We start from the raw sequence: 26161 nt of genomic DNA, 5'->3' as shown, positions 1-26161 counted from the left end.
TGGGAAGGCGAGCAAAGATCCTCCCCCGGCACAAAGTTCTGCTAACAGGCAACAACTTCCGGTTAAAACTCCCAAAATAAAGGCAGCACTTTTTAGTTAATCTGGCTCCAACCCTAAGCCAAAAGCTCCACTTCTGTTTTTACCTGTTGAGTTAAACCAGTGGTTCCCAAGGTTTTTCTGCAGAGCCCCCTTTTTATCAACAAAAAACAATATCAAACCCGCGCCCCCAACACTGTCACATCCACCCAATACTTACAAAGAAATGTACGAAGAAATGTGTCACAGTCTTTAGTCTTTAGTTTATTGGCTGCTACTTATTTCTTATGGCTAAAAGTATGTCAGAGGTGTTTTAAACCAGGAAACTGCAAACTACTTCAGGTGATATGAGCATTTGATGAGACAGATGCTGCTTTAGTGAAACAGCTCTGCTTATTTTAGCAATTAAATAATTTATTCCTAAAGTAATCAACAGGCTATGGAACATTAGGCCATTTTGTTTGACACACATGACGCTACTATAAACTTTTAATAAAATCAGAAAAAGGTTAGTTATTTTATTTTCAAGTTTAACCCCGCGTTTCCGGTATTGCTATGGTTACCGCTTCTTAACTTGACACTAGCTCTGCAGGACCGGCTGGAGTCACACAGGTTCCCCCTCCCTTCCCGGTGAAAGATGACATCATCTGTAGTACAAGAAGACTCGTGCAACAGGAGGGATGGGCGTGGATCTCACCAGTATGGCCCTGTAGATTAAAAAAAAAAAAAAAAAAAAAAAAAAACACTTCTTATCAGATTCCTCACATCACGTATAGGCTCCAAGATGAGCTTTAAAGTAGTGGTATTTTTTTATTATGATGATTATTATTAATATTATTTATTAAAATTAGATTGTAGCACCAAAACTGTGTGACAATAAAGAATAATGACAAATCTAAATCATGTATGATCAACACAGTCTGAGTTCCACTTCACTGATTTACCTTCTGTCATAAAGACTTTAAATCTGTAAGTTGTATTCACAGTTTAGAATTTTACCACACATGCGCACACACACACACACAAAGATGACAAACTGGAAAAAAAAGGAAAAAACACAAAGCAATAAGCAACTAAAGAATACACACAGAAAGACAAAATAATAGGTTTTGATAAGGATCAAAACAGTCATAGAAATATCTGAATATTGCTCTTAAACATACATCTATGGTGCAAATCAGACACATCATCAGTGATGTATCCTGGGTTCATTGGGTGTTTCGGGTCTTGTCCCTCTCCCAGCCAGGGTTGATCAGCCCCTGGTTTGTTTCTGAGTAGCACGTGTGATTTACAGATTGCCCCCCCCTTGCACCACATCCTCCTTGATGCCTTTTCAGCACTTAGCAGCATCCACTGTGTTCTTGACTGCTTTTCTAATGTGCAGTCCCATCACTCCAAACATCTTGAGAACCAGTGAAGCCAGTAGTGATGACCTCTAACCTTAGCACTTGGCCGTGGCACAAACGGTAGCGCCCCTCTGGTTTTGGACAACAGCTCAATATGTGCTTCAATGAACCCCCTCTCTGGCAGAGTGGACCCAGTAGAGTGTCTGCCAGGCCTCAGCGGAAGAGGTTGGAAGGACTGGGGAGAACGCCCTATACTGACTGGATAAGGAACTTAATCTGGTGTGACCTCAGACTTCCACAGCTCTGACCATTATATTTCCTGGTCTAATGCCTGCTTCCATCAGGGCCATGCCTCCTGCTGCCTCGGGCTTCCGCCACCCTTTACAAAACATGTAGAAAAAATATACTCATAGGAAAATGACTGTGCTTTAACTCATAATGCTCAGATTAGGGACCAAATTTCTCTTTATTCCTCTTGTGTAGTGTAATATTACCATCTGACTAATCACTTATCTGCATGGACTAAAGGTTAATTTCCTTACAACAAATAAAAAGGGACTGGAAACAGAGATATTACAAGGTGCTGCAAGTTCTCACTGGAAGTAAATGACAAGGAAGTGATTAACACATTCAAAAACAAATGGGAAAAATCTGATTTATTTCTTAGCTGGAACACATTAGCCTTCCACCGCACATTCTGGTAGCTCAGAGTGTAGGATTAACAGTTATGAATAGAAACATAAAAATAAACTTTTGTCAATATGATCTTTAAAAATATATGAATAATCTAAATAACAACATGGCATAACAAAAAAAAAGGTACAAAAGAGGTATGAGGTACATTTAATGATGTACAATATATTTTTGTCTCTTGTACAAGAATCAAATTTAGTGCATTGGAAGAAAGAAACTCTTGAGTCCCTTTCCTGTTTTAATAAGGCATGTGTGTGAAATTCATCGCATCTTAATATGCAGACTTTCTCCCTTCGAGGATTCAACAAAGAAAACATGAAACTAAATCAACAAATATTTCTCTTCCTTATTCCTTTACGTTAACATGGGTGTAACCCTCAGGGCTCTTATGTAAAGAAAAAAAAAGCACATGTCATCGATGAGAACATTCATAATGATGAAAATCAACAGGCTACCACAGAGCATGTGCAACAGTCTTCAAGTGCTTCAGAGTTTTGTCATTTCGTTTTTAACAAAAGAAAATACTGCAACACAGACTGAACTGTCTTTGTTTTGGGTCCAGTGCCAGAAAGGTCCATTCCTTTGTTTTATGTTTTTATTTTTCCTCCATGCTCCTTTGATGTACAGACATATATGTAACAACTGTTTTGTTTGTGTTATTGTTTATGTGTTTATTTGTACAGATTTCCATCCCAATACCAGAGCAGCATCTCTTTGGTTTTCCTCATGTTTTGTATTGCAATCCCATTTACTATATTTGACTGAAAAACTGTGGGAGGGCAGGGAGTAACAACATGGGCATGAATAAATGAACAATCCTTTTAAAATCTGAGTAACCACCCAGTATCAGACATTTACAAGAAACTAAAATACTACAGGGATCACTTGCAATTTTCACAAACAGCAGTTTTGGGGAAAAAGATTTGAACTTTTCTGATAAAGTGAATGAAAATTTATTTTTTGCATGATTAAAACAAGGCGAAGGCAATGGGAGACGGATCCTGGGTTAAGCTGAAGTGAAGGAACTGGGTCTGATCTAGAGAGTTGATTGATGAAGGTGCTGCTCAGACCCGAGTCTTCTCTATGACAAATGTTTTGCTTTCCCACTGCCTCATCTGTCCAGGGTTTAGGGAGCTTGGAGGGACCGTGGGAAGGACCCTTAAAGGGTCAGCCCCATCATATCAGTCACTACAACATGACTCCTCAAGTCTCTAACTCGTGTCCTGCCAGTGGAATGACAAACACGGTGATGTCATCGCCGGAGCCCAGTCTATCATTGGGTAGCCTCCAGCCACGCTCCTTCAGCACACCTCGTGACCTCATCAGCAGGTCCTGCGCTGCCAGGGTGTACCTGTGCAATGCACACAGTAGACAGACAGCATAAATGGTCATTACAATACTGATGTGGGCAACCGCAAAGACAAAATACACACCCACCTTAAGAAAAACTGATAAATATCTAAAAACTAACTGAACAAACTCACAAAAACAAGAAAAGGAAAACATTATTACATGAAACTGGGACATGAATGTTTCTGTAGTGATGCTGCTTGCAACTGAAATGCAATTTAAACAAAATTCTTGCAAAAAAGAACACAATTTATAAAAATACTATTAAATAAAAATTATTTTATCTTATGATGTTAAATGTATAATGACTAAGGTGATTTAAAAAAAAAATTAAACTCATGGAAAGAACATTTCTCTTTGAAATGTAGCAAAGTAGACACATAAGGCACAGGCTTGACCACAAGATGTGTTTCAAAAGTACCTACACATTGCTTTTGAACACAGTTTTCCTTTAACGTGTATTCTACTATTAATGGTTATGCTGCTTGCTACTATCTGAATTCAAAAACACTTTAAATCCATTTACTCAGAACATTAGGATAATTTAAAATATACTTTTATGCATTATAAAATAAACTCAGTGTTTGGGTAGTTATTTTTCCCCTCTAATAATACAATTATATGTATATATTATATATAATTAAAAAGCCTGATTAGTCAGCTTTACAATGAAGTATAACTTGTAAGGATTGAGCTTCTCTGGAATGAACAACACAACTAAATGTGTGGGTAGTGCTCCCCAAAAATGTGCAAAATCCCCAGCAGTACTCGCCTGCTGGTCATCACTCTCATTCTGAGGTTCAACTGCTGCCAAGAGTGTGTGTTGGTCATGACTGGTACCTGATTTGCCCCCAGTATATAGACAGGTATACTGGAATGAAATTCTGGAGCCAGTGGTGATAACGTGTCTCCAAATTCTGGACCCTAACTCCATCCTCCAGGATGACAACAATCTCCCACACACAGCTAAGATCATCACAGAGCACCTCCAGATTACTGGAGTGGAGAGGATGGTTGGCCTGCAGTGAATCCAGACCTCAGTCCAATTGATAGATAGATAGATATAAATACATAGATGACTTAATTTATCCCCGAGGAGAAATTAAGTTGTCATAGCAGCCCGGTATACTACACAAAATACCCCAAAAAACACAAAAACACAATAGGATGGAATATTGAAAGTAGAAAAATAGAATAAATACACTTTAGGTACACTTTACACATTAAGGGCTCACACATGTGAGACGATGATAATGATAATAGTAAAAACAACAGTGTAATAACAACAGTATATAATGTAGCAGCAACGGAACTATGCAACACTTGTGGGTCAGCTTGGTGTGCTGTACATGCAAGATTGACCAACACAACCACACTGGTTGACCTTCCTTCTTCTGGTTGAGGAATGGGATGTCATCCCACAGCAAAATGTGACCAGGCTAGTGACCAGCAGAGGAGGAGGTGCCAGGCTGTTGTGGCTGCACATGGATCTTCCACACAGTACTGAGGTCCATGACAGAGTAAAATGAACAAAGTGTCAAAATGGGCAATCTGTGTGGATCTTTCCTCGTTATTTAATCCACCGAACAACTCAAAACAAGACTGAATTCAAACAGGAGAATATTGCAGAGGACTTTGGCAGAATTTCTGAGGGACACTACCGATGTGTTTAGGTGTGTCGCTCATTCCACAAAAGCACAATTCTAAGAAATTATCCCTATTTATAAAGCTGGGTAAACTAGCTTTCCAACTATGTATACAATACATAGTTGGAAAGCTAGTTTACCCTATTTATAAAGCTGGGTAAACTAGCTTTCCAACTATGTATTGTATACAGCAACAATTGGCTTTATTAAGGGGGAGAATTAATCAATCAACACAAAGTTCCTTATTTTTTGTGCTAAGTTTAGCTATTGTTACATCATGTATTTGAGTAATAAAAATCCAGTGATAAAAACTTGCTGAAATTTTTCATCTGCCAAGAGAAAAAACTATAATAAGTAATTAAACTATCCTGATATTGACTATAAATTAATTTTAATGCAATGTTAATGATTCATTAAATGTTAAATCCAACTTACCCAACAGGTAATTAAATGAACTACAGTACATGCAGTTTTGCAGAAGACCTACTTATTTGTCGCCACCTAGTGGACAAACTTGGTGCAGCACACCACTGATTTCCCTTCAGCAGGGTCATGCTGTGGATTTCCTGAATATGATCACACATGACAGATGATAGAGTGACAGCAAAGGCCTAAAGTAAAGGATTATTCAGGAAACTGAATACCTCATGGGATCAGAGGGGTCACAGCACGTTAGGTAGGCTGACACAGCATCTGCCACTTCCCTGTCGGTTGTTACGTCCCACAGTCCATCTGTGCCCATGACCAAGACATCATCTGGGCCATGTTTGTTTTCATCCAGGTTATAAACCTTTACCTGTGTTTGACAGATATATTAATGTTGCATTTATATTTATCATGCAGTCAACATTTTTTATATCTTTAGCATTAATGGTGGTATGCAAGGAACATTACATCAATTTGATGCAGTAAAACTGCTAAAGTTCAGTCACATTGTTAACATTTAAGTTGAGCCACATCTGAGTGATTTTTAACTAGCATGATAATATCAGATAAGGTACAAGGTCGACCGCAACCGAAACATGTTACGGATCCTGTAAAGCTGAACTGAGGGGTGGTTAAACAGGAAATGAAACATTACGTGCAATGTAGTCTGCTTAACTCCATAAGTGCTGTAATAAGGCTCGATATACTGAAAACATAAGTATACATGTAGCATTTTTTTGCAAGAGTTAAAACTGACTGCAATGTGCACTGCTGGGCACATTAATCTGCTTACATAATTAAAATGGAATTAACTTAAAACTGATGGGACCTTACAGTCATCACTTAAATTCATAATAATGGATTGTTGAATACTTATCATATTTACTTTATTGTTATATGATGAAGTTGAATTCAAAGAGATATTTTAAAAGAGAAAATCCCAGTACAATGAGACATTTGTCATGTAGTGATGTGGTGCCACCCTTATGTATAAATAAAAGTGTCATGAAGAGGTTTAGAAAGGGGTCAGCACTGAGGCAGATGAACTAATGTGCTGATTGAAAATTACAACATTCATGTGGATCTTAATTTGACATAAGGCACCAATATGAACACATGACATTGACTCTTTATTTAGCATCAAAAATCGGTGCAGCTGTGGAAGTATGATAGCATGAAAATAAATCTGTTTTTCTCTGTTTTAAACCTTTCTCTTGTGAAAAGTGGGCCTAATATGTCTGCCAGCCTCTTCTAAGAAGCCTCAAAGATTATGTTTTTTTTATTATTTAGCCTCACACAAAGTAGGGTTCTTACAGTTTGTAATGTACTACAGCAAATCCCCCCCCATTTGTATTCATTTATTTATTTATTTACAGCAAACATTCCATGTTAAAAAGGTAGCATTACAAAAAGAAGGGGGTAAAAACTAATAAAAAAAATCACAATTTGGAGCAGAGCTTTAAGCTATATAAAATATGATCACAGAGCTAAGTGATGCTCGAGGCCTGAATGTTTCCTAAAAGCACTAAAGCTGCAAGAATGAAGCAACTCCTCCTTGAGGCGGCACTATCAGCCAGCACTGCTTCTTACTCCCCACACTCACCTCAGGGACACATGAGAGGAAAGGCTTGATGTAAATGTTGGAATTGTAAACCTTCAGGTCATGATCTCCCAACCCGCGGGTCACTCCGATTGTTGCCATGACACGAGCCTATACACACCAACACACAGGCAACCACATGCATGGTTTAGACAAGCACAATGTAATTCAGTTTTTTTTTTAAAACTTTTTTTCAGAATTTAATTCAGTTCCTAGAAAATCCCCTTATGGGGGATTATAAAGTAAAGACCATGTTCTTTCAGACAATAATGAAAACAGTAAGGAGGTCTCAGTTTTGACCTCACAAATAACCTGACAAAATGAGAACGCTTTAGAAATGAGAAATGAAAATTAGACAAATAATCTGCTTTTGGGGTGAAAAAACTAAACACAAAAATGCTGTAATACATTACAAAGTATAACCCCCTTCCCATGATTCTTACCTTTTTACCCTCTCCATATATCAGGGGGAATTTCAGATCATCTTCAACGATTGTCTTATAAGCCCTAAACCAAAATAAGAAAGAGACATGAGTGTTCAAACCTAAGGAACATAAACAGTTTACAGTAAAGCTGACCCAAGTTATTAGATAATTAACACCAACAGAAAATAATTATGGTACAAAGACAAGAGCTGAAAAATGATTAACTGTTGGAAATGTGATTAACAAGGATCTCAAGTTTTACCAGCCAGTCATGGTGTGGTCTCTGTAGAGCATCTTTTTGCCCAGTTCACTGTGCTGGATCCTACGAGGGAACTCAATGTGTGTGAACTCATTACCCAGGAGCTCTGGCCTCAGGAAGCCCTGAAGTGTCACACAAAATTGGATAGGATTCATCAGACCAGGGAATGCAAAGATTTACTTGTCACGACTCAAATGCTTTTTCTTTTTTCTTTCCTAAAACATGCAATAGGATTACATATGTTTGACAAAAGGTCTTCAGTGCAAATAACAGCTCCCTGTTTTAGCAGCAAACACCACCTACCCACACTATGACTCAACTATACACAGCTGCTAAAACAGGCAAACAGTGATCATTATTTTATTTCAGTGTGAAACAGGGGGTAATATCTGAAGGCTCATATTTACTCTCTTCCTTTAACGGCCAGCTCTACTCTCACAGCAAAGTATACAGCAAACTGGTGTGGTAAAACCAACAAAATGCTTGTGTAACATAAAAGAGAGAAAAAAATGCTACCAGATACTGTAGCCGCTGTCTCTCGGACTCAGGTGTGAATTCATTAGTCATGGGAATGACTTCATTATTTCGTATGATAATAGCCCTGCAGAGAGAAACAGGAAGAACAACACAGGGGTTAGATGGGCTAGTTAGCTATAAAATTGTAAGAAAAAAGTTACAAGACGCTGCAGAATGGGAAATTCAGCCCAAATGAAATATGATTACAATGAATCACATTCCTCTCACCTGCTGTCTCCAGCATTGGCTACATAGAGTTTTCCCATCAAATGAATGGCAGCTAAGGCACAACAGCCACCAGAAATGGCATATGAAGCTTTTTCCTTTTCAATAAGGTCATCCTGAAATCAAGGGTAAGAAAATAGGTGGCATTATTATGCAGGGTCTATGAATATTCCTACGAAACGTCAGTGTGCAATGAGTGGTAAGACTGGCATTCTAGTGTTGAGAGAAAGTCAGTCTTCACATCTTCCTTCATTTCCTTTCTTTGCTCTTTTTTTTATAATTCATAAAAGCTACATTAGTAAACTACAAAGAATTTTTTAGGGTATTAAGTCAAATTCTTCAGCAGCTTGTCAGAGATACAAAATGCCCAGTACAGCTTGCAATATTCTGAGTGCTGTTTTACTTGTTTTCCACATGCATTGTGTGTTGTCATCTGCTCACCATCTGTTTGAAGGCAGTCTCTATGACTCCCATCACCAGGCTCTCCAAGCTGACAACCTTTTCCATGTGAAAGCGCACTGAGGAGTCGCAGACAGCATCGGGATCTTCTGGTTCCTGTGTGGCTCCTTTCTTCGCATCCGCCTGGTATGGACTGCCGTTTTTGGCCAAACAGATGGGAGGCGCACAGGTGGGGTTCTCTAGAAGGTGACAGATTTCCCCAAGTCTGTCTCTGATGAGGCGGTGAAGAAGCTTGGAGGCCATGATGGCAGCGCCAGAACCTGCATGCCCATCAAAGACCCCCCAGAAGTGGATTGGGATTCCTGTGCCATCCTTAGAGAAAAATAAAAATACATAACATGTAAAAGATGAATTTGCCTAATTAAAAGGTAGTAATGTATAAAATGAAAAATAATTCAAGGGAATCTGTTGATAAGAGCACTACTTTACATGAAACAGTTCCTTATGTAGAATCAGTTAGCTAGTGCTCTGTGATATCTGCATGAGTGAAAAATCTGCACAGGGATTCTAGCAGCTTTTATATATTCCAATTGGCAACAGGAAGGTTTTGTTCTCTTCGTGTTTACAGGCATATTCATAAGCCAAGTAAGTCTGGCTGACTAATAAATAACCAGGCACAAGACATCTGCTTAACCACTGATGCTGCACTCAGGTGGGGGAAGGGTACAACAACGGATGATGTCATTCGTTTACACCAAATGGAAGAAATGTGTCTGTGTGTTTTTGTGTGTGCAAGTCTTTTAGGAGGTGTGAGACCTAAACAGACATAATGGCTGGAAAGTAGTTTATGAGCATGAAAGGACTGCAGTCAATGACACAGTGATATCAATATATATAATAAAAATATGGAAACATTAATAACTAACTTGTGTTGTTGGAAAGAAGCTGTAGATCTAACAGTGAATCTAATTATCACCCTTACAGTTAATATGATGTCTCTTGGTGATTTATTTGCTCCATCATATAAATTTACAAGCATTTTGCTAACTATGTCTGCAGGTTTAAGCACGACAGATATTTTTTTCGTCAGATGGGGTCAAAAATAATACTAATCAGAACACAGAGAGTGAACACAAAAAAGGTTATACTTCAGGTTAAAAAGCAAAACAATAATCTGAAAGGTGTTAAATATTCAGTAGAACGAAGGGAATACTGATGCTGTCCTTAAAGATAACCGTTTTAAAACTATGAACAGAGTCAGAGGAATGTAGCTCTTATATTTTGCAAATATCAAGGTGAGTCTATCAAAAACAAACAAGGAGACACTTTGATAGGTATGAGCAAATTGTGATAGTAAAAACACGTACACAAAAGAATCACAGTTCTTATTTTCTAAGACTGAGAACAGAAACACACCCTGAAAAATCTATCTTTAAACAAATCTTGCCACTTTGGCAAAGCTGACGCCCCATGTGCCTCGTTACTAGATTGTGGTGTCAAGGAATCAGCTTGCTGTCAGAGTTTATGGTTCTTTAAAAAGGAAAACTACATAAAGTTCTGTACATGTGACTTTGCTTTCAAGTTTAGTTCTGCTTTCTGAATCCATGCATTACCCCATGGATCTGTAGTTGGTGAGATCTAAAGTTCCTCACCAAAAAGTGTCAGATACCAAAGTACCCCTGAGAGATATTTCCCTCAGATGCATTCGAAGCTTTATTTGTACTGACGTCAAATACAAAAACACTATGAGTGATTATTTACTGCCAGCCTTTGACATTTCATCCTGTTTTTTCATCTGAATCTTGCTCTCGGCTCACCCCGCTGTCTTCCAACAAAGTGGAGTTTCGGTGCTTTCCGCTCGGCTTCTTCACAAACAGCTTCTCACAGGACGCCTGGTCCTCGTTCAGCATGCTTTTCCCTGCATTGATCACCCTGATGGAATTAGACACAAGAAAGAAAAGTGAGGCAGGAGTCTGATAGCTTATAATCTTTGCTCTGGGCCCACTGACCACATGAAAACATAATAGCAGCAAGAAAAATAGAGTGAGGAGCAAACAGTGAGGTAAAAATGTAGAGCAGGATGTAGTCATGTCCCAGAGGGAAGTTGCAGAAGGGATTAAGTGTTTTTTTATGAGCTGATGACTGTGAAGGATAATGGCTTCAGAGTAATGCACTGGTTCATACACAAGCAACATCACCTACTCTGGTATATGTTGGAGGATTCAATGAAATGATGAAGGCTGCAGGAAGCTGCTCAGGAAAATGTTAATAACTTGTAATAACATACATGTTGAGGTCTGTGAATATATTTAAAAAGCTAACCATTAAAGTAAGCAAACATTTAGTTTGTTCACATAAGAATCTTCATCTGTTTGCATGTACCACTTTGTTTGTGTTACAGTCCATTGCTATTTAAAGTGACTGCTTATATTACCGTATAGTGGTACAGTTCAGTCTTTAACTCCAGTGATCGATTATTTTTGGCCACTTGTGGGCAAAGGAACAAACTGTAAACACTAAACATACATGGCATCACCTTACTTACAATCAGATGAGCAAACAGGACACACAGTGCACATTTGTTCTCATTTGGAGTTGTGTTTCTGGCCTGTTTATTAATTCAAGTCCAATATTTGCTCTCATTGTATCTGTTTCCAACAGATCCTGAGGGAAATATCCCACTCTTTAGCTGAGATGAGATGGCAAACATTATATCTGAACATGGCAACATCATTGACTGCAATCTAATTCTATGCTAATATAAAAATACTGATAACCGCTGCTATGACTTTGACTTCTGCAAATTTAAAGCATCTCATTATGCATTTTTGGACTATGGAGATCAGAACATTAAAGGCTCTCCGGAAGAGAGAAGAATTACATCCAAAATGCAAATATATAACACATAAGTGTGTTGGTGCTGTGGTATATTGGCAACAAGAGAAAAATGCTGGCATGGTCACACTGCTAGATGAGGTTGACTTGTACAGGCTGAAACTCTGGAGCTCATGCTGATATGTTATGTAACATTTTGAGTTTCAATTAAAGATAAGTGCCACATTAACTGGATAATACAGCACAACACGTATTGCGCTGTTCCACTAATTTAAGTCTTTAAGATTCTCCCAGAAAGGAATTAGAAATTTATCAGCTACTGCTGGGATCATCCATCCATTTTCCACACCACTTACTCCAATTCAGGGAAAATTACAAGACTTCAAGAGTAGAATAAGAAAAAATATATATAATACAGACTGGCAGCAAAAAGAAGACAAAGTCAACAAAGATGTCAGAAATGTTAAGTAAAAATACTAAATAACTAACTCTGCTGATTACAATCATTACAGAAAATGGATGCTGGCAAGTCAGAGGTTTTGATATCAGAGGAAAACGTACTATTCAGGGTTCAAACTGCTGTGGCTACCCAAGTCTGGATTATAAAAAGTCCTTTCACTTTCCAATCAGCTGAAAGCAGTGGACAGCCACCACCACAGTGTCCTGAAATGTGCTGCCTGCATTAGAACTTCAAATCACCCGACTGCCGTGCGCACTTTCTGCAGAAGTTGGGACTTTTTCAAGATGCGGATCCAAGACCGAAATGTGATCACAGCAAATCCACAAACACTTGCTTTGGTCTCAGACCTGCATATTGCTTGCTTCTCTACAATAAGATAAGATAAGATAAAATAATACTTTATTGTCTGCTTGCGCAGAAAATTGTACTGCAACACCGAGTCAACAATCATCACATTATTCTGTTTTGTAAGCAGTCACATGAGCCCAATGAGCTAAAAATGTGAATTACTGTTTGCCATGTGGGAGGATTCCAAATTAAAGGAGATCAAGCATTCCTATAGTACGACTCAACTCTCTAACATAGCTGTTTTTCAGTCATATGTTTTCACAACCTGTGACTGAAAACCAAACTGGTCATGTTGGTGAAACAGTGTTTGAAAGGAAATGTCAGAAGAGGAAGTTGTGAGTTCCAGTGTATTGTCTGGTTGCAGCTACTGGGCATTTTGACATCATAAATCTGATGCAATTGTATCTGTGGATAATGTTTCTCAGAAAAGAGCTGAAATTCTTGGAATATATTTGACGATCTAATGATGTAGATAGTTCCTGTTTTGGTCAGAGGTTGATTTAGTGGTGCATGTAATCCAGTGAGTAGAAACACCTCCAAAATAATCCTCTTAGAGCAGTTGTCAATCTGAGATGTGGATGTAATCCCTGTAACTAACTGCCAGCTATGTTTGCATGTTCCTCCTTTGATGAAGAGTGAAAACTAAAGTTCACCATGGACTTTCAATTTGAAACTGTGACCCTGTTTCAGCAGTTTGTCTTATACTGGGATATTTCCGAATGTGAAAATAAATAAAATCTTTCCAGCTTGCTGCTGAATGAAGCTACCTCAGGTGAAAATTGGCAGATTGACAAACACTGCAGGCCTGCAGTTACAGAAAATCTTCCGCAGTCTCACAGTAAAGTCTTCATGAGGAACAGTAAAGAATTTGACTCGTCATACTCCGAATTCCTTTTCAGGGAGAGGAAGCTGTTTGGTACAAGAAGAAATGAAACCTGGTGTAACAAACACTACAGAGACTTGTGTACTGTTGAAACAGAATGCAGTGACTGCAGTTGGAACATGTTGCAGTCTGTGTAAACTAAAGAAAATGACCCATCATTAGGAGGGGCTGGGTTACATTAACAACAACTACAGCTGCAACTTTTACTCATTCTCAACGTTTTTGTCCAATCAGCAGTTCGCCTTTAAACGATAGAAAGAAAGAAAAAGAAATCCGAACATTTTGAGCATTTCAGCATGAAAAATAAATGAGTCTTTTATCTAAAGTTGCAGATTCTGTCCACGTACAGACTGATTCACCTTGACATTTTATTGAACTATCCCAAATCCCATTAAGGTGTTCGTCTTTGTACAAAAAAAAAAAGATACAAAAAGAGTTTTACAGCTCAAGCACATGCTTAGTAGAAATCAAAGAATGACTGCAAATGTTCCAAAGCTGCAGGGTAAATCACCTTCACTAAATCACATGAGCAACAGAACTCAGTGTTTCTATGTTTTCAGAAGTATATTTAGTACTTTTACTGTTGAAGTCATCCAGTAATCATCCAAAATTATAAAAAATAGCAAATAATATTTGAGTTTAAAGATGTCTATGGTATACATTTACCTCAAATCTATTTTCTTTTTTATCTAAATATGATCCTGGTAACTTAAAAGCATTTTCTTTTTTCCTTTTGTGCACGTTTGCGTTGCAACACTGTAAAAGACCTTCTACATGGACATTTGGCTATTCCAGGAAAGAAAAACTCCACCACTGAACCCTCATTACCTCCAGAATGACGTTAATTAAGTGCTAGCAAAGCAGAGAAATTACACAAAGTATGATTATGGGCCAACATGGTGGCTTCCGATTGGACAGCATCCATCTACACTGTCTAAACATCATTATTCCTACTCATTTCAACACAAACAGCATTAGACAAAAGAGACTAGGCTGAAAGATGCTTTTGTACCTAAATTTTGAACTGCTAAGACAATGACTTCAGCCAAACAGATCAAGAGTGACATTTACATTTAATAGTTAAATTGTTATAGCTTGGACCAGTCCAGACACATCCCAGTTAACTGTATTCTGTCTCACATCAGTGCACTGTTTTAATTTTAGTTCTGGTGTCATTTTCTGACTTTTTACTGCAATATATCTGAGTCTGAAACATGTCTGTTTGCCTTGTAACATATTAACACCCATGGTGGCAGCATTTTGGGATTCTTACACTCTGAAACTATAAGAGCCTTAACAGCCGATGTGCAAGCAGATCAACTGATTATGCCGTGTTGTAAACAGCACAGCTAATGCTGTGATTATAGCTTTCTGCAGTGACTTACATCAAAGTGCTGCAGAATGAAGATGAATTTCACTGATGATGCTGCAAATCCCCACAAAATAATCTCAGTTTTTGCACTTTGCCTCAGCTGGGATTTGCCTCATTTGGTCCTCTAGGAGGTCACCCAACTCATCCCTGTCCCCATGGAGACTTTTTGTATGAGTCAGCCTTTTTTAATTATTCAACAATGGGACAGGGAGGGATACCCATACTAGTGGACTAAAGCAATTCAGTCTATTCTAACCCCCTCAATTACTGTGAAAAATGGAATGTCTAAAAGTGTTTTTCCACAGCGGGTATCACCCCAACAGCACATTATGGCCAAAAAAGAGTGAATGCAAAGAAGTTGCACTGTTTTATTCTTTCAGAGCACTGCTGATGGTGGCTCACGTGTATCTTCAGTATATTAGGCAGTATTTTTTCTTTTTTTAAATGAGTGAGAACATATTTCCTGTTTTCACTTTTGTCTGCTTTCTGTTTTCATAGAAGACATTCAAAAACGATCCTGAGGAAAAACCTCAAAAGCTTTCATGATAGAAACTGTATTGTCTTATCACTGCACACACTGGCTGCTGCAAGCGTACACATCAACAGAACAGTACTGAGCTACAGCGGTTCAACAACAGAAGGCCACACTGACCATCATCTGGCTGCTGCAGTGGATCTGAGCTGCTGCAGCACCAAAAAAACACTCCACGCGCCTGACACTCACGAGGCCTTTGCGAACATTTTCGCATAGCTAATATTTGAGGATTTCCTGTACTCTGTGGCTGACAGGTCTGTGAATGCATTGACCCACTCACTCTGCGTATCCTGTCCCCCAGGGAAGCCTGCTGCCTCTCTTTAGCGTCAGCACCGGCCGTGATGCGTGCTCCGTGGAGTACTGCAGGAGCTCCGGGGTGAGGTCCAAGAAATCCGGCCGGCCGTAGGGGAAGCGCGGCGGCAAGCTGTCCTGTCCACAGTTCTGACCACCACCTAAGTGATGGTTGTGGTGGTGATGGTGTCCGTGCGGCATCATCCCTCCTACCAGGTTGGACATCGCATTTTTAACTTTACTGATCATCATCGGAAGCGACCTTGAGCCAAAAGAAAATGAAACACGATGCGATATTACGGTAGAGAGAGGTGGAGGAAACAGCAATGCATATAACTAATGGCGATTATCATTTCAGGAAGCGATTGTTTTCCTCGTCGGCGCCATGTGACAGCCTTTCAGAAAAGCAGACGAAATGTTTTCCTCATTCAAACAGAAAAAAAGCCTTCAATGCGCAGAGGCTGTAATCCGGCAGGAGGCATATCTCATCTCAGAAGGCAGGGCTTCTTTGGGATGTGCAGCCAGCCGTGACCATCTCACACATCCAAGAACCTGAAAGAAGGAGGGCGGGGGAGTCAACAGCTACAACAAATATGTCTCAGACACATCTACATCTACAAAAATACTTTGTTTTATTTTCCTCTTCCATCTAATTACCCTCAATCAATATCAGGTTTCATTAGATCTTATATGTTACAAATAAATAAACATCCTACTATATATATATATTTATATATATAGATATATATATAAGGAAAATATCTATCTATCTTTCTTCAAACTGAGCAATGAGGTCAAGAGAATTGTTCACAATTCTGGCAGATAAAATTGTCTACATCTTCAAGTTTTCCTTATAGCCTAAACAGTATGAGGCAATATCAATCAAACATGTACTATTTATCCCAAAGTGAATTCCCTCGGTGTGTTGTGGGATTGTCGCACCATCCAACACGACATTGACTTTCCTTCTAAGACTGAATGAAGAAGAAGAAAAAAAAAGTTTACAAAAAGGAGAAATTCTTGACTAAAAATTTCAAAAGTACACAAAAGATTTCATCCTGCTTGTTCCCTATGAATAAGAAAACAGATATCTAAGCACTTTTAACTCAAACAATACTGCACATACAAGAAGTACATTTATTTTATTTTATTTATTGTTTTTACTTTAGAGTTTGATTTAATAAGTTAAATGAACTTCAGAGATCTCTCTGTACCCAGATGGTAACTATCCTGGCTGGAGACTCTCTGGTTCTTCAAGCCTGATTCCCAGCTTGCAGGCGAAGACCCACAGCTCCTTATTTGTTTGTAAAAAATTGTTTATTCTAACACATTCTGTGCCTAGGTTTTTGCTAGTTTCTCCTCTATGTTGCACCAGCTTCTCATTTCATCAGTTCTTCACAGACAATGCAAAAAGCTCCACCCAACAAACTGTTAATATTGGTCTTTCCAGAGTGTCATGCAGATCATTCAAGCTCTCTGACTTCAGACTGTGGGTGTTACTATAAAGCAGAAAACCTTAGCCATTAGCACTGATATTTGATTGTGCTCATAATATGCATTGCAACACACAAAATTTTTTAGGGACATGCTGATAAAAATGTATTTATTTATTTTTAGCAGATAGGGGCTTTACTTATGTTTAAAAATAATGAGGAGTGGTATTTTTTGTTCATATCTATGTTGTTTTGTAAGAATGTGCAAAGAGAGAAATGGTTATTATGTAAACTGTTTAACTGCTTGAAAATATATTTTTTCCCCACAAAAATCTGTGTTATGACAATCTATAAATTAAATTTATAAGAAGAATTGCAATAAGTAATTTCCTTTGGGTGGAACTGCGTTGATCTTGTTTCTTCCTGTAGAAGGTGCAAAATACACACCACCTCTCTGGTAGAATGCTGCCCCCCATGGGTGACATTTCAATACTTTTTTTTTTTTAAAAGAAGCTGCATTCAGAGTGCTCTGAACTGAGGTGATGACACAAGCTTCGAATATGCTTGACACTTCTGATCATTGCAGCTGCCCACTGTGACGTTAAGGAAGTGTCATCCAGCACAAAAGACACTCAAACTGCTGCAGTCGTCTCCCGAAAAACAGGAAAAACACCACAGCATTGTTGGAATGATCAAAGTAGATGAAGAGGAGTGATTGTGTGGGCTTTTCTACAGTTTTCTGCAGAATGGTGCATCTTTTCCAGGTGCATCTTTCCCAGATCTGGGAGGTGGATAACCACATAAAATGACCCCAAATCTCACTGATCATCAACTCTGGTGGCACAACTTTTAGGATGTGGGATCTATGAATCGTGCAAAGCTAAACCACTAAATAGAGCTGGTCATTTAGAATAGAATAGAATAGACCTTGATAACCCCCCCAAAAGGGGAAATTTGGGCATTAAAGGCCAAATGCTTCAATGAAGTTGAAGATTCATCAATGTTGCTTTTATAATTGTAAAGTGTTGTTTAGTGGAAAATGTCACTGCGTTCCCGACACTGAATTATTCCGACACTGTAAACTTAAACGAGAGCACAAATGATCTGAAGTTTGGCTGTAGACAAGTATCCACAGTTTTTCTACAGCAGCACTGGTACACAGAGAGTAACCTATGACTGTATTACATAACTGTTTTTTGTCTGCGATTACAATCCATCTTTTAGCTGCTGAAGGACTGAAGCAGATATGCTTAAATCCACTTAAATTCAATGACCTTAAGTAAAAGGTTCTTTGACCCATTTATGCTTGTTCCTACTGTCATCTTTGTTTATAGACCCCTTGAAACAAAACATGACACAGTCTACTCTTCATTGCTTTTTTTGTTTTGGGAACACTGACTATTTTCTCAGGAGAGAGTAGGTAACTACACACAGGATTTTTTTTTTTTTTTAAAGATTTAGGGTTAGAAAAAGCCAAATAATGTACTGGTACTGTTTTATTTAATCAATGGCAATGACTTATAAGTACAATCTTGTTGCATCTCTTTTATTGCTAAGACTTCATGATCAAATAATTAACAATAGGATACAAACACATGCATGGATGGTTAACATTATCTTCATTATTATTATTGTTATTATCATAATCATCTAACATTACCTGGAACAAAAGATCATTTAAGAAGAGATGTTTTTAAATTATTTTGTTGAAAATTCTTCTCCTGCTATTTTCCTTAGTTTACCTTCATCACAAGTTAATGCAAAGTAAAAGTTAGACACCACAACATGTTATGCAGGGACAAGCACAAACGCTGAAAGATGATTGCAGTTGCATACTTTAACCAACAGAGGGAGCCAAATACACACACATAAATACACACACACACACACACACACACACATATGTGTATATATAAATATATATAAAGAAGAGGCAACTTGGACAGATTGAGCATGCTTTACAGGAGGCTCGTTGGGTTCTTTCATTCTCTGTTTGGTGACATTTCTGAGTACTTTGGTTTTAAAAAAAGGCTCAGTTGGAAAAAAAATGTTTGTATATTAACGCTTTCCTTGTGTATAACATTTCTGTGACTTGTTTTTGTACTAACAGCTGTTGAGTTATAAGCTGTCCATATCACATAACATGGTGGTAAGTGACAAAATAAAATTTAATGATTTCCTATGTCTCAAAGCATGTTTCCCCCCCCTTGATTTAATTTCCTCTTCCCAAGATGAAGTATCCCCAATACTCTATAGTTGTGGATAAAGATTTAATCTTGCTCCTGATGGATGACTCAATGCTTCTCTGAGAGAGGGACCGCTCTGAATACTTGAGAAATAGAGAGAAAATCTGAGAATTTCTTTCTGATTGTTCAAGCTTCTGGTGTTTGTTTGTGAAAAGGGTTGCAGTGATGCAAATATTGGACTCAGTTAAGACATTTGTAGACATCTGATAACCAATGCAAACAGAAAAAAATAAATAAAGGTTTGAGTATCATATTTCATACATTGTGACAATCGTAAACACTGTATTGTGTGGTCTTCATAGACTTTTTTTAAATATTGTTTTGCTTTGAATCAGAAGTGAAGCAAAAACTGCTATTCTGAGATGGTGACAGGTTAACAAATGGAAATCTTTCAGTCATAGATGCAAAACAATGTTTTAATTTAAATTTAAGCTGCATACCTAATTAAAATTTACCTCATATCAGTTTATTGCCTTTATTTGACAGTAAAAGCAAACTACTTTTTCATGATATTTCAGTGGAAAATACTAGTCTTTTTACTCCATTACTTTAATTTCACAGCTTTTGTCATCTCAAAATGTCCTCATAACATAATCTGCATAGTGCAATTATGAATATTCTCCCTTTGTTCTTACATGACACAATGACAACAGCTTCTGAATTTTACAAGCAGCATGTCACAATATTTCTCTCAGTTAAAAATTCAAAACTCTAAACACTGAGGTGGAAAAATTGAGAATTTAAGTAAACGTGATACACAAGCAATAAAATCATATGACAGTGTATAATATAATGCAACTAAAATGAGCTACATCTCAGTCGGCTATAGCAATACCACAGTGGATGTTATTGTAAAAGGTCATTATGTATTACAGCAAAGACAGTGTTGCACAGATTTACTACTCAACTTTTAATTCATTCATTCAGATCCACAGATTTTTATTTCTATTTTATTATGTAAAAATGAATGCATTGCTCTGATAAATGATCAACATCAAATGTGGCTGAAAGCAATAACACAATCTGCCATTAATGTATTTTCCTGTGTTTCAAAGACTTTCTTTGGCAATATACTAATAAATCTTCAAGGCAAGAAAATGACTAACATAAGTGAAATTTTCCTTCCTTTCTTTCTTTGTTTGACTTGTATAAAAAGGTATTTTTTCTGTATAACATTAGCTGTTTTAAAGCTGCCCTTTTTTTTCTTCTGATGTGTACTTTCACTGTTTGCACTAAATTGAGCTCATATATTCTGACTTTATGGGGCATTATTTCTTTCTCTGTAGATGCAGCTCTCCTCCAGTTGGACTGAGTGTTGGTGAAATCGGAAACTCTATTATCAAGGGCCACTGATGAAAACCCATTAAGGGCTCTGCAGTTGGGATTGAGGTCGAGGAAAGGACCTGGCAGTGCAACTGCACACAAAGCCATAAAGCCTGATGTAGCGGCCTCTCATCGAGCATCTGCAGCTGAGGAAGAATAACTGTGCCGATGTCTGCAGACCTGTTGAATTAAAGGGGGCATTAACTGCTGCTTCCTCTGCATTATTGATGGAGAGCTCCATTCCTGAGGCCATAATGCCTGCTATTTTTCCCCTTGCAATTTTCTAGTAGACGTCTGACTGTCTTCAAACACACTTCTGTAAAGAAAGCAAGCGAGGGTTCAGGCTGAGTGCTTGCCCTCCTCCGTGCAGGTTGCTGTTATTTTAAACCAAACCACCACAATCAATGTTGAGCTGTGTGAAATGAGAGTAATCACAGGATGAAAAGCTTGGGAGGACGAGTGCTATGCACGGTGCCACCTACACTAACAAGGCCAAAAAAGGAAGTGAGGTTTCCTCTGAGATGTGCCAAATCACATGACTCCTCAAACACAGTGAGTGTGTGTTTCTCTGCATGATGTGACCTCAAAGAGAGAAAAAAAACCTTTAACTTTACCAAATGCTTGCTACCTGGGATTTTACCTCATGAGTCACCTCCTCTGCCAACTGCAGTATATTTGCAGTCGAGTTCTATCACAGACACCTCCACTGCTAGCTTTATCTGCTCTTGCACAGCTTGAGACACCTTACCACACCGCTGACCTCATCCTGTCATATGATTTAATGAGCAGAGTGGTGTCACAAACCACCGCATCCAGCGAATGACAGGTTAGGTCTATACAATGCTCAAAAGATTAATGAGGTCATCTGCTCTCACAATATAAGTGTGAGAGACACTCTGAGAAAGAAACTTGATGACTTTGGGAAGCAAAGAACATAAATGATGCAAAGAGAATAAAAAATAACAGCTTCTCTATTCATAGTCAGTTATGAGGTGATGTGAAGCCTGGCTCTGGTCTACTTATCTGCTTTCAATTTTATAGCTCAGCCTGGTCAATGATAATGAGCTGACATTTTTTTGTACTCGGTCAGCAGGGACTGGTGCGCTCTGCCCTTTGATTCTGCTTGTGTGACTGTGTGTGTGTGTGTGTGTGTGAGACTGTGTGTGTGTTTGTTTATGGAGCTTTCTATGAGGTAGATGGCTTTGGCTTTATGATGATAACGCTCTCTAAAGGCGGTTCCAAATCAATCCAATCCAAATCCAGATACTTACATTCCATCTCTGCAGGCAGTGTTAAAGGTTGGTATTGATTATTTCACCCATTCCTGTGTTTGGATGGGCCAGACAAAAAAGACTGCTTGAGAAGTAAAGAGGTGACAATGCAATTAGGAAGTGGAAGCCTTTGTAGATTGGATTGTGATGATCAAGAAGAGTGGAACAGAATGTCAGACACTAATGGGTGTGCTACACAATGCAGTCCCATGAAAAATGGTAAAACACCAATGTTGGACCATGTAAAAAAAAAAGAACAGTCTCACAATGATGGCATGTCCACTCACTCCCTGTGGAGAGGATTGTTGGGGTTGGATGCAGTGTGAGCTGGGTGGCATGCAAAGGCGGGGGCATGGGTGTGCCAAGTCCCAGCATTACAAGATTAATGGGAATAGGAATGGAATTCCCAGCATGTCTTCCACTGAGGAGGCAGAGTCTGAAGATTTTGGGGAAGACATACCCAACAACTTGGCAGAGGTCATCCAGGAAGTTACAGATGAATTTGTCCTGAGTGTCACACTATAGGCAGGGAAAACTCTGAGACTAAGCAGCTGAAGAAACAGAATAGGATTTGTTATTCAGGTTTTCCCGGTAATCCAGATCAGACAGGTAAAACAGGTCCAGGCTATCCAGGTCATGCCTGAAATTCGATGCACACTATTAATACTACCATAATTAGTATCTCACAGTGCATTTGGAGAGAGGGGGTGTGTGGTTTAGAAACTTCAGGATTGCATCCCCTAATTTTTGGTTCTGTTTGCTTCATCAGGTCAAGATTTTCAGCACGCACTGGGTCAGGCCACAATGAGTGTTAAGTGTTGGGATGAAAGTTACCCCCTCCAAGTCTGAGACTTAGAGGGGGTAACTTTCAAAGTCTCCACCCTTTTTCAACCAGAAAAGGGTGGAGTTCTCGCTCAATGTTCGGAATGAATCATTGCTCAAGTGGAGGATTTTAATTATCTTGGGATCTTGTTCAGAAACAATGGTAGGATGGAGTGAAAGATGGGCAGATGGATTGGAGCTTCTTAAGCAGTAATGAGGGCAGTACACCAACTCTTACCTATGGTCATGAGATTTAGGTAATGGCTGAAAGAATGAAATTGTAGATACAAGTGGCTAAAATGAGCTTCCTTCAGAAGGGCGGACACAGCTTGAGAGATTAGGTGAAGAGTTCATACATCTGGAGGGAGCATAGTGTAGAGCTGTAGCTCATCCATATCAACAGGAGTCAGCTAAGGTAGTTTAGGCATTTGATTCTGATGCCTCCATTGTCGTCTCCCCTTGAAGGTTTTTTGGAGATGTCCTACTAGGCCATGGGATGCTTTGGGATGCTCTTGGAAGAGCTGGAGAATCGCTGGGGAGAAGGGTGTTTGGGTCCCCCTCTTGAACCTGTTGCCTCCACAACCTGACCTTGAAACAATAAGCAACAGTGTTGATTTAAATCTCATCCTTCACAAGCTTCTCCACACTCTATTGGCTTCTCTTTTCCAGTACTACTTACTTTTATACTTTGTTACGAGTTATAAATACTAAATGTTCTGAGAGATCAGCTGGGATTGCTGTAAAGATGTAATTTCTTTTAAATCCCTGTTTAAAAAAATACAGTAAGGATTCAGCTGACTGCAAATTAACACAATTTGGAAACAAGTCTTGATGACTGATGAAATTAAAGTTGGTATGTTTTAAGAAAAGAAAATGTAGTTTAATGGAAACATCATATCTCTTATCGTTAAGCTGGTGGTGGATTGATGCTGTATTAGTCATGTGTTACATTCAGTGGCAGAATGAACAATTTCTTTGTAGAGCAAAGAAAAAATGCTGAACACACAACAAGATCTACAAAAAAGAGCTGCAAGCTGAGGGTTTTCCCCAGTTCTTATTGCACCTCAAGTTAAACATCATGAAGAAGCTGGAGATAGATAAGTGCAGTGCATGCAAAATGTCCCAAGAATTTCACAGAAACAAGAAGCCTTTGGCAAAAAGAATGAATAAAATCCCCAAACATGAAGCCCTTGTGGTTACAAAGAGAATTTATATGCTTTGTCAGAGGAGCTGTTACTGAGCATGACCAAACTTTTGTTTTTGGTCCATTTCCTTACTAATTGTTTTGAACTTTAAAATATTAAAATAAAAATGTAACATTGTTTAAAATATTAAACAGATATCTTTAACTGTATGCCACTGGGAAATCAGGTCATCTTTTACCAACTTAGTTGTTCACTGTGACTGAACCTATGAATGTCATGGTGTCATATTCCAATGAACTGAAGCTTAATTCACATGGTAACAGCCAAGATCTTCAGTGTTCACACAAATTGTGTGGGCAGGGTAAGAAAAGGATGAGTAATCTATTAATGCTGATGGAAAGGCAATCCACACTGACAGAAAAATTGAAGGATTGCATTTTTTACCCTATGGTTAATTTATATTATGCATATCACAGGAAACAATAATAAATAGGATATGACAACAATATGACATGCATGTGAGGTGTGTCTCACCATATGCAGTGTGGGTTTCATTGCAGAAGCCCTTTAACACACAGCTGTTCTTTAATTTGGTGACCACTCTAAACATTTACGTGCTGAGGTTGATTAAAAATTGAAAAAGAGCCTTAAAACTGCTGCAATTTTGATACAAAACAGTATACATGTCAACTCAGGGCACTAATTTTTGGTCTTGCTTGTAACTGGATTGTAATTATTTTGTTTTCTTATCCCAGTCTAATCATGTTTTCTTTTTTTAAATGTTTATTTATGGATTTAATTTCATTTAACTGATTATCTGACTACCATATTTAATTTACTTCTGTGTTTATTTAGGTTTTGGTCCCCCAATATCTTCTAGGATTTTCTGATTTAATAATTTTACAACTTTATATCTTCTTCTACGTTTTCTTTTACAAATTTATGAGCTTTTTATGTTATAAATAATTTCTTTTTTAGTTCCTCTACTCATATATTGAGTAAGATTCTGAATCTAAACTAACTGTAGCCTACATTATCTGGGATAGGAAGAAGTGGGATCAAGCAGAATAGGGTAGGATGTATTGATTTTAATCCTTTTGTTTTAATTTTATTTATTTCTTTACTAGTTGCATTTGCAGCCTGTAAATCAGTTTTTGCCACAATCAGTTTATATAAAAAGTGTAACACAAATAAAATCTGACTGAATGACTGACATTCATTCAGCAGAAATGGGCAAATGATTTTTTAAAGGTAACTTGTTATTGAGTATTATCACCGTTTTCTGGTGTCACTATTCATGTCATCATGTTATATTATAAACTGGGCTCTTTTGCTTTGTTTGTTCTTGAATATCATTGTAAACATGGATTAGGGATGGTATTGATGCGATCAATAAAAATATAAAAGATCAATTCATGAAGTAACACTGGGACTAATTAGATCTTACACGGTTCTCACATGTCTGCTGTTGTGAGTTTGCATTTTGCAGAGACGTCCAGTAATCATCCCCTGGAGCAGACTGAGAGAAGTCTGCTGCCCCTCGAGCAACCGCTGCATAAATGACCGCTAGATGGCGCTAAAACACCAGTGCTGCGGCATCATGCTGCACACAATCACCGTGGAGAATCCGGCTGCTCTCTCATCTCTTGGACACCTCAAAACCATTTCTCTAACTGCACGAAGCCGCTGCCAAAGCCCAACTGTACCCAGTATGCGGATGGAGGATTCTAAAAAAACACACCAGCTTGAACCCAGAAACTATGCGTGATCGTTCGGCTTGTTGTCCAGCTGTCGCGGCGCTGTGGCGGAAGGGAAGTTGTCAGTCAAAACCGAAGGACCAGCAACTTTTATAGACTTTATAGTAGGCAAGTAGGCGGCAAGCACAGTTTGGACTTCTTTGACTCGGGGACTGGAGTGCTGATATTACTCAGCTGTGTTTAGGTTATGTTTTGCCCAGTGCGTCTTGAAGCGAAAAGAAAATGGCAATTCTCTGAAGAACAGGTCTCTGGTGTTTGTGGTTGGCAATGGAGCTTAAATGAAAGGGACGTTTCCCGGGATTAATTGAAAGAACAACGACAGGTAGGATATCAATTCACTTCTATATTTTGACCAATTAACTAACAGGCTTTTGACGCTGAAAACAAAGAACGAAGAAGAAGAAGAAAAAAAAAAGAAAGAAAAAGAAAAATGAATAAACTGAATACATACACTTTATAGAGAGGCTTTCTAAACCCTAATTACTCACGATATTCCCAAGCAGCCTTAGGGATTTGATG

General features: G+C 38.4%; 2 protein-coding genes across 2 annotated transcripts in view; one reads left to right on the top strand and one right to left on the bottom strand.

Annotated features, from left to right (window-relative positions):
* Nucleotides 1-2023: 2023 nt before the first annotated feature.
* On the bottom strand, nt 2024-16188 carry ppm1j (protein phosphatase, Mg2+/Mn2+ dependent, 1J). Its single transcript, XM_041981397.1, has 10 exons — nt 15635-16188; nt 10739-10853; nt 8964-9293; nt 8526-8638; nt 8298-8382; nt 7785-7903; nt 7541-7604; nt 7101-7208; nt 5716-5867; nt 2024-3426 (listed from the first exon to the last, which is right to left on the bottom strand). The coding sequence occupies exons 1-10, from the start codon at nt 15895-15897 to the stop codon at nt 3279-3281; spliced, it is 1497 nt and encodes a 498-aa protein (XP_041837331.1). The 5' UTR covers nt 15898-16188; the 3' UTR covers nt 2024-3278.
* A 9337-nt stretch (nt 16189-25525) lies between these two features.
* The window catches only part of tafa3a (TAFA chemokine like family member 3a), a 106840-nt gene continuing 106204 nt past the window's right edge, over nt 25526-26161 (top strand). The window contains exon 1 of the mRNA XM_041981419.1: nt 25526-25964. The gene's annotated coding sequence lies outside the window, so the exon portion shown is untranslated. The remainder of the gene's footprint in view (nt 25965-26161) is intronic.

Source organism: Melanotaenia boesemani, chromosome 3, assembly GCF_017639745.1.
Source record: "Melanotaenia boesemani isolate fMelBoe1 chromosome 3, fMelBoe1.pri, whole genome shotgun sequence".
In the NCBI taxonomy this organism is placed as follows: domain Eukaryota; kingdom Metazoa; phylum Chordata; class Actinopteri; order Atheriniformes; family Melanotaeniidae; genus Melanotaenia; species Melanotaenia boesemani.
The sequence above is the reverse complement of the archived record's forward strand: the minus strand, read 5'-3'. Positions and strand labels throughout refer to the sequence as shown.

Coding starts and splice junctions, on each gene's coding strand:
- ppm1j (XM_041981397.1), bottom strand. CDS start 15,897: ATGATGATCAGTAAAGTTAAAAATGCGATGTCCAACCTGGTAGGAGGG. Junction 9,294..10,738: donor CTTTGTTGGAAGACAGCGGG/GTGAGCCGAGAG, acceptor TTTTTCTCTAAG/GATGGCACAGGAATCCCAAT. Junction 7,605..7,784: donor GACCACACCATGACTGGCTG/GTAAAACTTGAG, acceptor ATTTTGGTTTAG/GGCTTATAAGACAATCGTTG.